Source organism: Cornus florida, unplaced genomic scaffold (genome assembly GCF_030987335.1).
Source record: "Cornus florida cultivar Cherokee Brave unplaced genomic scaffold, ASM3098733v1 CherokeeBrave_3.0.0_Hap2_Chr05, whole genome shotgun sequence".
In the NCBI taxonomy this organism is placed as follows: domain Eukaryota; kingdom Viridiplantae; phylum Streptophyta; class Magnoliopsida; order Cornales; family Cornaceae; genus Cornus; species Cornus florida.
The window spans coordinates 87,872,093-87,888,338 of record NW_026775575.1 but is presented as its reverse complement, the minus strand read 5'-3'; the positions used below and the strand labels follow the sequence as shown (position 1 = coordinate 87,888,338).

General features: G+C 40.1%; 1 protein-coding gene across 1 annotated transcript; it reads right to left on the bottom strand.

Annotated features, from left to right (window-relative positions):
* Window positions 1–2,357: 2,357 nt before the first annotated feature.
* Window positions 2,358–3,798, bottom strand: LOC132309647 (uncharacterized). Its single transcript, XM_059807935.1, has 2 exons — window positions 3,611–3,798; window positions 2,358–2,790 (listed from the first exon to the last, which is right to left on the bottom strand). The coding sequence occupies exons 1-2, from the start codon at window positions 3,796–3,798 to the stop codon at window positions 2,358–2,360; spliced, it is 621 nt and encodes a 206-aa protein (XP_059663918.1).
* Between the last annotated feature and the right edge of the window lie 12,448 nt (window positions 3,799–16,246).

Genomic DNA, 16,246 nt, shown 5'->3' with positions numbered 1-16,246 from the left:
GTACAATCATGATTTGAACTTCAGTATAGGTGAGGGTTTGGAGGAGGGCGAAATGCTCTTCTCAGCTTTACATTTTCCTGTCTTTCGATTCCTCTTAAATCCTTTTTTCCTTCGGGTTTTGTCGGTGTTGAATCTGACTCCTTTTCAAGTTAACCCTAATTTCTTCCGTATTCTCTCATGTCTTCTTGCTCTGAACAGGGTTCGAGGTTTAACCTTAAATCTTGTTGATCTTCTGTTTTGCTACTCACTTGATAGATTGAAAGGAAGAGAGGGTAGGTTCTACCTTCATTTTAGAACGGGTAGAACTCTTTTTTCTCATCTTAATACCTCTGACAAAGAATGAAAGTACAAAATTGTTAAGGTCGGAGGGGCGTGGCGATCTTTGTCCGCTCGGGATTTATTCGTCCAATCGAGCTTTCATGTTACTCCTGCATTTGATGATTCAGGCGAGTCTTCTTGCTTCGTCTGTGTTGTAAGCATTTTTGTTGCATATATGACTTCCTAGGTCACAAAACTGATTTTTTCTCTTCGAAATTTGCAGATAGTCGTCTTGCTTATTTATATGAAAGAGTTTGGAGCGACGTCCATTCGGCCAAGATCCTTCTCTCATCTTCTCTTCTTGAGGTGATCTCGAGGGATTCTCCAGTAATTGCTCTAAATCCTGAAGAGCCAATTGATCTTGACACTTCCGATTCTAAGGCTATCTTATCGCCTGCCCCTCTCACCTTTTCTTAATCAGCAATGGAACTTCCTCCTCCAAAACCTTGTATGACGAAGAAAGAGAGGGAGGCGGCCGCTAAGTTGTTGCAAAACACCTCAGAACCCGAAGGATATTGGAGAGAAGGCAGAACCTCCAGCCAGGGTAGAGTTGGTTGATGCGTTCACACAGAGGTTTAATGCGGAAGGTAGAGCTATGCCTGATGGTGATCCTGCGCAGCTCCTCTTTCTTTTCTTTTCTTTTTTTTTTTTTTTTTTTTTTTTTTTTTGGAGGTGTTGGGTATACCCTGCCTTTTTTGTAGAAAACCCTCACCTTTTTTTAAGAACATGGAGGTTTCTTTTTGACAAATCTTTGGGATTTCTTTCGCTTACGTTATTGTTTGTGATTTAATGTATTTGTCCAATTTGCGATTAGCGTTCAGGCGTTAGGCGCTTGGGGCCTTCGCTTATTTTGCGATCGGCTCTTGGGGCCGCTCGGTTTTTTTGGACTTAAGCAGTTTATCTAGTCAAGCCCGTTTGGGCGTTAGGCTCTTCGAGCCTTCACCTATTTTGCGATCGGCTCTTGAGGTCGTTCGACTTTTTTGGACTTGAGTAGTTTATCTGGTCAAGCCCGTTCGTACGTTAGGCTCTTAAGGCCTTCACCTATTTTGCGATCGGCTCTTGGGGCCGTTCGGCTTTTTTGGACTTGAGCAGTTTATCTGGTCAAGCCTGTTCGGGCGTTAGGCTCTTAGGGCCTTCGCCTATTTTGCGATCGGTTCTTGGGGCCGTTCGGCATTTTTGGACTTGAGCAGTTAATCTGATCAAGCCCGTTCAAGCGTTAGGCTCTTGGGGCCTTCGCCTATTTGTAGGTCCGTCTTGAGCATTTCGTCGCAAGTTGACCCCTTTTTATTGGGCCTTTTTTGGTCAAAATGGGTGTCGGACCTTCCTTGTATGGGCATTCCCTTGCTGACGTTTAGAATTAAATGATTCTGTTTTGTAGAAAACTCATTTTCTGTTTAAAGTGGATAGAGATTTGAAAAGAAGCGACCTATCCCAAAAGAAAACGGGGAAGGCTCTAAATTATGGACCCCCTCTGATAATGAGCTGTGACTATCCACGGGCCTCATAATTTAGGGCCCTCACCCGCTGATTGTATACCCGGCAGGTCATATTATAATAATAAGGAATTCTTTTCCTTTTTTACCGACGTGGGACTGTACTTTCCAAAGAAAGGGAAAATATCTTTTCATTTGAAAAATTGTGGGGAGTGTATGGAGACCTCTGACAATGGGGCACTTTAGTGTCGTAAGTGGTGTCCCATTGTCAATGGGTCCCACACACTGATAGGAGGTAAGTGTGGATCCTTATAAGAAAAAGGGTTAGATTCCACTTTTTGAACAATGGAGGACATCGTTTCTTGTAGGTAATGAGACCTTATCTGTGATAAGATAAAAAGTGTGAAGTTGAGACCCCTGATGGTGGGTCCCATTATGGGTTACCTACCATCACGAGGTCCACTCCACTGTTTAGATCTCGTGTTATTCCACTTTAAATAATAGTTAAAAGTTTTGTTTTTATTCAATGTGGGACATTCGAAAAAGGCTATCAGCAGCTTTATTCATTCAAAAAGTAGAGTCTTAGAAAACACTGTACGATTTACTTTATTGAAAGTACCTTTTCAGGTTCATTGCATTCTTTGGTTTAGCCATTTCGGTGCCATCCAGGTGTCGAAGTCTGTAAGCTCTTTTTCCAATCACATCTGATATTCGGTATGGCCCTTCCCAGTTAGGTTCCAATTTGCTGACATACTTTTCTGATTTTAGGAGTATTAGATCTCCTGGATTGAAGCTTTTCCTTCTGACTCTTTTGTTATAGCTATTTGCTATCTTCGGTTGGTAAGCTGCTAGCCGGATGGCTGCAGCTTCTCTTTTTTCTTCCAATAGATCCAGACTGTGTTCCAGAAGCTGATTATTTGACTTTTGGTTCCAAGCTAAGCTTCGGATGGTGGGTGTTACCACTTCGGTGGGGATTACGGCCTCGGTGCCGTAAGCTAGAGAAAAAGGAGTTTCGCCGGTGGGACGTCTCGGGGTGGTTCTGTATGCCCATAGGACATTTGGCAATTCTTTTAACTTCCCTTTTTTTATCTTCAAGCTTCTTTTTTATGCAAGAAAAGATTGTTCTGTTAGTTATCTCCGCTTGCCCATTGTTTTGGGGGTGATATGCAGCTGATACTTTCTGGTTGATACCGTATTTGTTGAAGAAACATTGAGTACATTAATTATCCAGATTCGGCCCGTTATCTATGATGATGGACTTTGGGATTCTGAATCTGAATATCAGATTGTTCCAAACGAATTTTTTCACTTGGACATTAGTCACACTTACGTATGCCTCTGCCTCTACCCATTTAGTAAAATAATCCGTGGCTAACAGGGCATACCTTTTTTGCAATGCCGCGATTGGTAGGGGTCCTACTACGTCCATTCCTCATTGTGCGAACGGCCATGGGCTGCTCATGGTGTGTATTTTTTCCGGGGGTAAATGAACGAGGGGGGAATACCTTTAACACTTGTCGCATCTGCAAGCGGGAGTATTCTTCCGCTTCCCTTGCCATGTAGGGCTAGAAATAACCTTGAGTGAGAACTTTATGAGCCAATGACCTACCCCTAGAATGATTCTCACATTCCCCTTCGTGTATCTGTTTTAAAACTTCTTGGGACTCCGTAGGGGTCAAACACTTGAGGTAGGGCCCATAATGCAATCATCTAAAGAGCTGTCCTCCTGCCACTGAATATTTGGCAGCTTTCATCCTTAGTTGTCGGGCCGCTTCCTTAAAGTTGGGAGTTCTCCTCTCTCAAGGTAAGCCAATATTGGATCTATCTAACTTGGTTCCCATAGGATGACCAGTACCCACATTCCCCTTGTGACGCTTGGAGTATCTAGGACATCAATAGGGATGACCCTGGTGAGTGATTTATCCGCTATGGATGTTGCATTCGCCAAGCGATCAGCTATCGAATTCTCTTCCCTAGGAATCTGCTGAAATTTGATTGTATCAAAGCACTTTGTCAATTTTTCAACTTCTTCTCGGTATGCATCCATTCTTCCCTCTCTGGTGGTGTATTCTCCTGTCACCTACCTTGTGATGAGTTGCGAATCACTATAGGCTTTGAGGTGTTTTACCTGGAGTTCCTTGGCCAATCTGAGCCTGTAATACCCCTAATTTAACAAGGATAGTTCTGGAATTTATTTAATTATTTAAATTGTGTTTTTATTTATTTAGTTGTGAATTTGTTGTTTAAGTGTGACTTTATTTGTTTTTATTTATTTAGTGGTGGTTTGTGAATTAATTAATTAGTTATTAAATTGTATTTTATTTTCTGTTTTACGTTAACTTGGAATTTTATTGTTTCTTTAATTGAATTAATAATTAAATGTTTTAATTAATGACTAGGTATAAAAGTGTGGTTAGGGTTTTAGTTCTGTTTAGGTTTAATTTAGTGAGCCGACAGGGTTTATAAACTAGGTTGTGTTTATGGGCCGAGTTTCGACTTTGGATATAATTGGACTTAGGTTTTTGGTTGCCTATAAATATATAAGATAAGTCTGCTTAGGGTTTTAAGAAAAGTAAAACCTATACACGCCTGTGGAGGCAGAGAGAGAACAAAGGAGGAATTTTGCAGTAGGAATTGCCGGAACCTTAGAAGACGACGGAGAGATTTTGGAACAAAAGTCTCAAAGGCAAGTTCTAATCCTCACTCCTTTCCGTTGCCTCGTGTTCTTTGCATGTCTAACACAACTCCAGGGAACTGTTAAGGATTAAAATTAAACTGGATTTCTTGTACCTCTATGGTTTTAAAACTGATTGTAGATGAAACGTGTGTACTGTTTATTTTAATTTCTTCCTTGTGAAACCTCTGTTTAATTCGTGTAAACTGATGAGTTATGATTTTTAATTAGTTCTATAACATGTTGGGAAGCACTAGAAGTAATTTAGGTTGCAAGTTTGATTTGCTACAACAGTTGATGCTCTGGAATGTTTAAACTGCTCGTATTAAATTCTTTTTGCAAAATCCATTTATTAGTTGAGTTTGGAAATTGAACAAAGAATTTAGTGAACTATGGATTAACTTGGAACCTAGTTTAATCATCTAAGTACCTTAGGAATGGAATTCAGATCAACAGAAACATACCGGATGTGGAAGGGATGAAGAACAGAGAAGAGATGGCTCAAGATTTCAAAGAGCAGGCTCTTTGGAGCAAAGAGTAGGCTCCATGGGAACATGGAGCTGGCTCTAAGGGGTCATGGAGCCGCCTCCAAGACAAGGAGATCCGGCTCCAAGTAAAAAGGGAGCAGGCTCTTTCTTTTGAAAGAGCAGGCTCTTCAACCGGCTTCCAGTTTTAAGTTTTCTGCGATTGGTTTGGCTACGGAACTCGGATTTTGAGATTTTCAGTTTCTATTGGAGGCTATACTGAGGTGTTTAATGATGGTCTAAGCTTGATTAAAATCCTTGAGAGAAGATTTATGCAAAATAAAACAACCTTGTTTTAGTGCGACAGTGGACAATGCCTAATTAATCAGTTTATTGTGTTTTTGTCATGAAAGGATGCAGAATTGCTTAACACTTAGAATAGCAATTCTTAGCAATAAAATTCTCAGTTAAACCTATCCCAATGTTATAAAATAAGCGTGTGGATTTAAATGGTTTAGTATGCTTATTTGGCCCTAAGTTGGTTTACAGTTTGGATGGGAGGAACTGCAAGATGTTTAAGCTTTGTTATTAAAATTCTTAGTGATGATTTGCAGTTAGTCATGTTCCAGAATTATAAAAATAAACCTGTGAACATTTATAGAATTAATTGGTTTACATGTATAACCTGTAATATCAATTAGTGGATCTTTCAGAGTAGTATGGATTAAGCTTGTTAATTTACAATTATTTTATCATGCTTAATATGGAACAATTGATATTTGTACTTAATGTTTTATTGCCAATTGTGGAATGTACGGATTGGTTGATAGTGATATTTTTATTTATTCTATTAACTGCCGGATGGATTGGATTGTATGCACCGGTATGGGACGGTGACATACTAGGTTTGGATTTGGCTCAAAAATTGCTATATCCTACCTATACGAAATAAGGGAATGGATTAAAAATAAATCCTACTTATATTTAGGCTAAGTCAAACAAGCTGCATAAGCTGAATGACTAGCTGGATTACTGTTTATCTATGTTAAGTCTGTGCAGTTGAATAAGCTGAACGACTTACTAGATTTATTATGGATTGTTATGAACGGATTTTAAATATATGTTTATGGTACCACGAGAGGAGCCTGAGTCTCAGACTCGTTGGTTAGGGTGCGTATATGCAGTGGATGCGTAGCTGGCTATAGTAGATTGAGGTGTACCCTGTTAGGTCTAGGTGCTCATGCCCACCTTTGGGTGCGTTTTCGCATGTTGCTTTCTATTCAGGTTGAGACCCCTACTGTAGTCCAGTGAATGTCCCTTTGTATGGATATATATATATATATATATATATACACGACTTATATAGTTATTGTTGAGTTGGTTAGAGTGTATATGCGTATCGAGTCTCTGCTTGGATTGTAGTAGGTTAGAACTTGTTCGTGGGCCTGACCCACTCCTATTTTCCAGGTGTACGTCAGTTCCAGGTTTGAGCTTGTTCGTGCTGGGCAGAGAAGATCTTCCATTCTACCGACGATGTAGGACTTCTTTCCAGATATTTGATTTGGATTTTATCTTCAGTTTACTTTCATTTCAGTTTGGTTTTAAGGGTCCACTGGAGATGGATTCCCGAGTTGTTAACTTATGGAGGTTTTAGATTATTGGGATTTAAGTATATTTAATATTAAAGGTTTTTTTTACATTTAGTTTTCTTTCAGCTTAAACTTTATTTATCAAATTCATTTTGTCATCTGTGTTCGTATTATATATTAATTGTTTGATATTTCCCTCGGGTTTGGGCTTGGGCCTGATCAACCCGTGTCTCGGATCCGAGGGGTATCACGGTTGGTATCAGAGCACTCCAGGTTCAAGTGTCTCTAGGGTGTTTCATATTAAGTCTTCTGCGTAGCATTTTCTCTTGATCAGAGCTTAAGTGTAGGATTCGTTGAATTCCTTTATGGTCCATTTAGAAATCGTACTGATGTCTGTCTTTCTATGTTAACAGCATGGTTAACACTGGAAGAAAACAGAACATGAACAGTCGACAGAGGAGAGCGGCACGTAGACAGCAAGAACGTCTACAACGTTGACATATGGAAGAAGAGCAGCAAATGCCTGCATTTCATAATGGTGAGGGTCAGTTGCATATCGAGCAGGAGAATGTACAGCTGACTCAAGAGTCTCAGGATTGGGGCTACAATCAAGACAGGAAACCAGAGTTTTCTCCTCAGTTAGTTTACACCATTGCTCAAGCTGTAGCAGAGGGCATAACAACTGCACTTCAGAATCAGCTACATGTTCAGCAAACACTAGAAGTAGTACCGGTGGTGCAGAATGTGTTTAAAGGACATTGTTATGCGCGCCTGAGGAGATTATGGGCATACAGCCAGACAATGTCCTAGGTTCGCTCAGCGATAGCGTAATGAGGGACCACAGGCAGGATGGGATCAGGCAGAGGCTAACCAGCAGAGGAGACCGTTCGGTACTTTTAGGGGTACTTGCTATACTTGTGGGAAGATTGGCCACACTTTCAAGCAGTGTCCTAAACGTAGGAATACCGGGCTGTCCAAGCAGGAGAGTACTGAATCACAGGGAGGATGGTACTTTTAAGAGTAATATTAATTACTAGTAGCATTGCAGGGAGTAGTAAAAGTGTAGTACGAATTTAATCGCGTACATTAGTAGTTTTTAAAGAATATTTTATGATTATTCTTTTGGAAGTTTACGATTTAAAGAAGTTTTTAATAAAGTAAACTATAAGTTTTGGCCATCTCTTTTGTGGTTTATGATGGTATTATTGGATTTATACACATATGTTTTTAAATTATAATGGAATGTGTATTTTTAAATTACAATAATAGATGACTATCACAGTGAAGTGTTTAGTTTGGATAAGAACTTGTGTACATTAATACAACAAGTTTGATAGTAAAGAAAGAATTCTCAGGATAGAGTAATGTTCTAACTATGAGTTGACTTCGGAGTACTTTGTGTACCTTCTGTGTTTTGCTCTACGAAGTATTTAGCATTTTGGTTTGGATAGTTTAGTTGGGACACTAGATATTTGCAGGCTCAGATTCTTAGCCAATTTAGTAGTTCAGGACAGGTACACTTATACGGTGTTACTTGGGATGGATTGGTTATCATACTACCATGCTCAAGTTAATGGTTGTGATTGGTCTGTTGCTTTTACCATACCTGGTCAGGTTATGTATGTTGTCGCTATGCCACGGTCTAACGTGGTCATTAGCACTTATTTGTTCCATGTGGAGGAGGAAACGAAGGAGGAGGTTACTGTATCTTTGGATCGTATACCAATTGTACAAGAATTTTTCGGATGTTTTTCAGGAGATTCCAGGGTTGCCGCCTAGTCGCGAGATTTACTTCGTGATTGACTTAGATCTAGGCACTACGCTTATTGCTAGAGCACTGTATAGGATGGCACCAGTGGAGATGCGAGGGCTGAGGGATCATATTTAGCAATTACTTAGCCAGGGTTTTATTGGTAGGAGTACTTCACCCTGGGGAGCATCAGTTCTATTTATGAAGAAGAAGGATGGTTCACTTTGGCTGTGTATAGATTTCAGGGAATTAAACAAGGTTACTATTCGTAACAAGTATCCGTTACCCAGGATTGATGATCTTTTTGATCAGTTGAAGGGAACTAAGTACTTTTCTAAAATTGATCTGCGGTTTGGGTATCATCAACTTTGGGTTCGGGAGCCGGATGTTCCGAGAACAACGTTTCTCACTAGATACAGATCTTATGAGTTTCGTGTGATGCCGTTCGGGTTGACTAACGCACCAGCAATGTTCATGGACTTAATGAACAGAGTTTTCAGGGCTTATTGGGATTAGTTTGTTATTATCTTTATTGATAATATCTTGATCCATTCTCGGTCGGAGGACGATCATGCGAGACATCTTCGTATAGTATTGCAGACGCTTTGTGAACATCAGTTATTTGCCAAGTTCGAGAAGTGTGAATTTTGGCAGCGGGGAGTGAAGTTTCTGGGTCATGTGGTGTCCGAAAGGGGGATAGCAGTAGATCCAGCCAAGGTTTTAGTCGTGGTTGAGTGGGGACAGCCTACTTCACCTACCGAGATTCGGAGTTTCCTCTGGTTGGCGGGATGTTATCAGAGGTTCATCCAGGGGTTCTCTAAGATAGTGGGACCACTCGTGTACCTAACTAAAAAGGGTGTACAGTTCGTGTGGGATGAACACTGTCAGCGAGCTTTTGATGAGCTGAAGACTAAATTGACTTCTGCACCGGTTCTGGCTACTCCACAGAGTGGGATAGAGTATCTAGTCTATACAGATGCTTCTTTGCAGGGTCTTGGATATGTTTTGATGCAGGAGGAGCGATCAATTTTATATGGATCTCGAAAGCTTAAGCCTCATAAGCTTAATTATCCAACACATGATTTGGAATTGGCAGTTGTGGTCTTTGCCTTATGCATATGTAGGCATTATCTGTTGGGTGAGTCCTTCAGATTATTCAATGATCACAAGAGTCTGCAGTATTTATTCACTCAGTGGGAGTTGAATGTGAGACAGTAGAGATGGTGGGAGTTTGTAAAAAACTATCACTTTTCTATACAGTATCATTTACGAAAAGCGAATGTGGTGGCAGATTCGCTCAGTCGCCGACCTGTTGGTAGCCTTTCTACTTTATTCACCACTGAGTGGAACACTTTGAGGATTGTGGATGAGTTATCGGATGCTTTTATGGCTTGCTTAGTGGTTACACATTCTACCATTCGCAAGGTTTTGCAAGTACAACTCACGGATCAGCAGTGTATTGACATAATTGTAGGGATAGCTTCTAGGGAGGTTCCAATTTACTATATTGGGGCTGACGGAGGCTTACGGTACAAGGGACGTTGGGTGTACCTTCTGCTGATACTTTGAGGAAGGATATGATGACTGAGACTCATCACTCCAAGTTTTCTGTTCGTCCAGGAGGAGACAAGATGTATCAAGATATGAAATGGCAATTTTGGTGGGCAGGTATGAAAAGGGACATTGCTCTTTTTGTCTCCTGATGTAGTACTTGTTAGATGGACAAGATTGATCATCAGAGGCCACCAGGAGCTTTACAGCTACTACCGATACCGGAGTGGAAATGGGAGAACATTTATATGGATTTTATGGAAGGATTTCCAAATTCCTTCAAGGATCACAATTCCATTGGGTTATCGTGGACAGACTGACGAAATCCGCTCATTTCTTACCTTTTTGGACTGACTTCACTTAGGAGCAGTGGCGAGACTTTGCAGTTTAGAGGTTGTGAAGTTGCATGGCATTTCATTATCTATTATATCAGACAGGGATTCGAGTTTTGTATCCGGATTCTGGAAGAGTTTTCAGCAAGCTTTGGGTTTTGAATTACACCTTGGTACTGCTTATCATCCTCAGACTGATGGACAGACTGAAAGGGTGAATCAGATAATGGAGGATATGCTTTGGTCATGTGTTCTTCATTTCAAGGGCCACTGGGAGGGTTACTTACCGCTGGTGGAGTTTGCTTATAACAATAGTTTTTAAAAGACTATTGGGATGGCACCATTTAAGGCATTATACGGCCACCCGTGTCGATCGCCTGTTTGTTGGATGGAGGTTGGTGAGAGCAGATTATTGGGTCCTGAGTCTATTAAGGATACCTCTGAGAAGATTGCTCTTATTCGAGACCGCATGCGTACTACTCAGAGTAGGCAAAAGAGTTATGCCGATCGTCGTACTCGTGTTTTAGAGTTTAGGGTTGGAGATTAGGTTCTACTCAAGGTGTCATCTATGAAAGGTGTTATGCGCTTTGGGAAGAAAGAGAAGTTGTCACCGTGATTTGTCGGTCCATTCATGGTTACGGATCGAGTTGGAGCTGTTGTTTATTGGTTGGCACTTCCGAATACTTTGGATCGTGTACACAATGTTTTCATGTTTCCATGTTGCAGAAATTTCTGCGCGATGAGGATAGGTATCAGCATATCGATGTTGGAGAGATTGAGTTGCAGTCGGATGTAACTTATTTGGACTCACCGTGTCGTTTTATCGCCCGTCGGGATCAAATCCTTCGTAACAAGGTTATCCCTTTGGTTCGTGTTCAGTGGAGTCATCACAACGAGGCTAACTCTACTTGGGAACGGGAGGATGTCATTCGCTCGCAGTTTCCTAAATTTTGGGAAGAAGGAAAGAGCGAATTCCGAGGACGGAATTCCTGTTGTTAGAGGGGAAGAATGTAATACCCCTAATTTAACAAGGATAGTTCTGAAATTTATTTAATTATTTAAATTGTGTTTTTATTTATTTAGTTGTGAATTTGTTGTTTAAGTGTGACTTTATTTGTTTTTATTTATTTAGTGGTGGTTTGTGAATTAATTAATTAGTTATTAAATTGTATTTTATTTTCTGTTTTACGTTAACTTGGAATTTTATTGTTTCTTTAATTGAATTAATAATTAAATGTTTTAATTAATGACTAGGTATAAAAGTGTGGTTAGCGTTTTAGTTCTGTTTAGGTTTAATTTAGTGAGCCGACAGGGTTTATAAACTAGGTTGTGTTTATGGGCCGAGTTTCAGACTTTGGATATAATTGGACTTAGGTTTTTGGTTGCCTATAAATATATAAGATAAGTCTGCTTAGGGTTTTAAGAAAAGTAAAACCTATACACGCCTGTAGAGGCAGAGAGAGAACAAAGGAGGAATTTTGCAGTAGGAATTGCCGGAACCTTAGAAGACGACGGAGAGATTTTGGAACAAAAGTCTCAAAGGCAAGTTCTAATCCTCACTCCTTCCCGTTGCCTCGTGTTCATCGCATGCCTAACACAACTCCAGGGAACTGTTAAGGATTAAAATTAAACTGGATTTCTTGTACCTCTGTGGTTTTAAAACTGATTGTAGATGAAACGTGTGTACTGTTTATTTTAATTTCTTCCTTGTGAAACATCTGTTTAATTCGTGTAAACTGATGAGTAATGATTTTTAATTAGTTCTATAACATGTTGGGAAGCACTAGAAGTAATTTAGGTTGCAAGTTTGATTTGCTACAACAGTCGATGCTCTGGAATGCTTAAACTGCTCGTATTAAATTCTTTTTGCAAAATCCATTTATTAGTTGAGTTTGGAAATTGAACAAAGAATTTAGTGAACTATGGATTAACTTGGAACCTAGTTTAATCATCTAAGTACCTTAGGAATGGAATTCAGATCAACAGAAACACACCGGATGTGGAAGGGATGAAGAACAGAGAAGAGATGGCTCAAGATTTCAAAGAGCAGGCTCTTTGGAGCAAAGAGCAGGCTCCATGGGAACATGGAGCCGGCTCTAAGGGGTCTTGGAGCCGCCTCCAAGACAAGGAGAGCCGGCTCCAAGTAAAAAGGGAGCAGGCTCTTTCTTTTGAAAGAGCAGGCTCTTCAACCGGCTTCCAGTTTTAAGTTTTCTGCGATTGGTTTGGCTACGGAACTCAGATTTTGAGATTTTCAGTTTCTATTGGAGGCTATACTGAGGTGTTTAATGGTGGTCTAAGCTTGATTAAAATCCTTGAGAGAAGATTTATGCAAAATAAAACAACCTTGTTTTAGTGCGACAGTGGACAATGCCTAATTAATCAGTTTACTGTGTTTTTGTCATGAAAGGATGCAGAATTGCTTAACACTTAGAATAGCAATTCTTAGCAATAAAATTCTCAGTTAAACCTATCCCAATGTTATAAAATAAGCGTGTGGATTTAAATGGTTTAGTATGCTTATTTGGCCCTAAATTGGTTTACAGTTTGGATGGGAGGAACTGCAAGATGTTTAAGCTTTGTTATTAAAATTCTTAGTGATGATTTGTAGTTAGTCATGTTCCAGAATTACTAAAAATAAACCTGTGAACATTTATAGAATTAATTGGTTTACATGTATAACCTGTAATATCAATTAGTGGACTTTTTAGAGTAGTATGGATTAAGCTTGTTAATTGACAATTATTTTATCATGCTTAATATGGAACAATTGATATTTGTACTTAATGTTTTATTGTCAATTGTGGAATGTATGGATTGGTTGATAGTTATATTTTTATTTATTCTATTAACTGCCGGATGGATTGGATTGTATGCACCAGTATGGGACGGTGACATACTAGGTTTGGATTTGGCTCAAAAATTGCTATATCCTACCTATACGGAATAAGGGAATGGATTAAAAATAAATCCTACTTATATTTAGGCTAAGTCAAAGAAGCTGCACAAGCTGAATAACTAGCTGGATTACTGTTTATCTATGTTAAGTCTGTGCAGTTGAATAAGCTGAACGACTTACTAGATTTATTATGGATTGTTATGAACGGATTTTAAATATATGTTTATGGTACCACGAGAGGAGCCTGAGTCTCAGACTCGTTGGTTAGGGTGCGTATATGCAGTGGATGCGTAGCTGGCTATAGTAGATTGAGGTGTACCCTGTTAGGTCTAGGTGCTCATGCCCACCTTTGGGTGCGTTTTCGCATGTTGCCTTCTATTCAGGTTGAGACCCCTACTGTAGTCCAGTGAATGTCCCTTAGTATGGATATATATATATATATATATATATATATATATATATATATATATATATATACACGACTTATATAGTTATTGTTGAGTTGGTTAGAGTGTATATGCGTATCGAGTCCCTGCTTGGATTGTAGTAGGTTAGAACTTATTCGTGGGCCTGACCCACTCCTATTTTCCAGGTGTACGTCAGTTCCAGGTTTGAGCTTGTTCGTGCTGGGCAGAGAAGATCTTCCATTCTACCGACGATGTAGGACTTCTTTCCAGATATTTGATTCGGATTTTATCTTCAGTTTACTTTCATTTCAGTTTGGTTTTAAGGGTCCACTGGAGATGGATTCCCGAGTTGTTAACTTATGGAGGTTTTGGATTATTGGGATTTAAGTATATTTAATATTAAAGTTTTTTTTACATTTAGTTTTCTTTCAGCTTAAACTTTATTTATCAAATTCATTTTGTCATCTGTGTTCGTATTACATATTAATTATTTGATATTTCCCTCGGGTTTGGGCTTGGGCCTGATCAACCCGTGTCTCGGATCAGAGGGGTATCATAGAGCCCTGCCAACAGCACCTCATACTCCACATCATTGTTTGTAACTGTAAACTCTAGTCAGACAGATTGTTGGATTCTGGTCCCCTAGGGGGTTCTTATCTCTAGTCCTGTTCCGGCTCCATTTTGGCTCGAGGAACCATCGATGTAGAACTCCCAGCAAGGATCTTCCGTGGTTTGCTGTTCTTCACCTGGGTCAATATCCAAGAGAAAATCCGCAACCACTTGCCCTTTTTTTGCGGTGCGCGATTCGTACCTAATGTCAAAGGAGCTTAACTCAATTGCCCACTTGGTGATCCGACCTGAGATATTTGGTTTATTGAGAATTGTTTTGATAGGGTGTATCATGGGAACTACTATCCGATGAGCCTCGAAATAGTGTCGAAGTTTCCTTTTAGCCTGAACTAGAGCAATGATGATTTTTTCTGCCATTGAGTACTGGCGTTTTATGTCGGTCATGGCCTTACTGGAGTAAAAGACCGGGTGTTGCTTTTTTTTTACTTCTCTTACTAGGGCCGAGCTGGTTGCTGATTGAGATACTATTAGATAGAGGTACAATGGCTCTTCGGGTTTTGGAGCAGATAGAATTGGGGGATTTGTCATGCATTCCTTGAGTTTCACGGGAACTTCTCTCTGCTCTACCCCTAAGATATCTTATTTTCTAGCTTTGATTACATTAAAGAATGATTTGTATTTATCTGATAGTCTGGATATAAAGCGGCTAAGAGCTGCTACTCTCTCAGTGAGGATTTGGACTTCTCTCACGGTTCAGGGCTCTTGACTCTGTAGCAATTTTGTCAACTGAGTGGGACTTGCCTCCATTCCCCTTTTGCTCACCAGGTGACCGAGGAACTAACCAGAGGACACTCCGAACAAACACTTTGCTGGATTTAACATTATTCTATGTTTCCTGAGAGTAACAAACACATCTTGCAGGTGTTGCCGATAATCTTTCCTATCTTTGCTTGTCACAACCATATCGTCTATGTAAGCTTCAACCGTTCGGTCGATCTGCTCTTCGAATATTTTGTTGATCAGCCTCTGATAAGTTGTTCCTGTATTTTTTAACCCAAAGGGTATTACCTTGTAGCAATAGGTCCCATGTTCGGTGATGAAAGAAGTCTTCTCTTCGTCCGAAGGGTTCATTGGGATCTGGTTGTAGCCCGAGTAAGCATCAAGGAAAGTCAGTTTTTCATATCCGTTCATAGCTCTACCATCTGATCGATCTTGGGGAGTGGGAAGCTATTTTTTGGGCACGCTTTGTTCAGGTTGGTGAAATCAATGCATACTCACCATTTGTCATTCTTTTTCTGGACAACCACCACATTTGACAACTATTGAGGATATTGGACTTCTCTGACGAGCCCTGCTTCTAAAAGTCGATTGATTTCTTCAGCAATGATTTTATTTCTTTCGGGGGCAAACCTTCTCTGCTTTTGTTTCACCGGATGGTGACTAGGGTCCACATTCAGGCTGTGACAGGCCGTCCGTGGGTCAATTCCCGGCATGTCCCAGTGATTCCAAGCGAAGATGTCGACGTTCTTCCTTAGGATTTCTGCTAACTCCTCCTTTTCCTTGATTGACTGGAGAGTCCCTACGTAGGTCAGCTTGCACTCGTCCCCTGCGACTATCTGCATGGTTTCTAGGTGTTTTACACAAGATGCTCTTCTTCTGGTTCTTCCATCTCTTTTGGAGGGAAAGAGCTCGGTAATTGCTATTTCAGCGATTTCTTGTCCTTATCAGAAGGATAAATCATTGTGTGGTAACACTCCTTTACTGTTACCCGATCCCCTAGATATCGATGACCTCCTGACCATTCGGGTTTATGCATCTCATGACTTGATGCAGGGCTAATGGTGTTAGTCACTAATTGACTCTAGAGGGGGTGTGAATAAAGTCAAGGGCCAATTTTTGCAATTTATAAAGTATTAAATCTAACAAACTGTTAAGCACAAATCAATTAAAATATTCAAGCAATATATAGCACAAGTATAAGAGAGATAGAGATAAGAGATTGCAAATAATGACTCGGCGATTTAGCGAGGTTGGGAAACTCCTACTCCTCGGCTCAAGGTCCCCCTTGAGACTTCCCAAATTCACTAGAGCTTCTCCTTAATGGTGGAGAGTAAATCTTCAATTGAAGCAAGACCTTGCTTCTCTTCCTTACTAGGAGAACACTCTTCTCCTAGGCTTTCTTTTGGGTCACACCAACCCTTTACAGTAACTTGGAATAGAAATGAATTGTACAAAAAATCTCTCAAAGATAGAAGTACACAG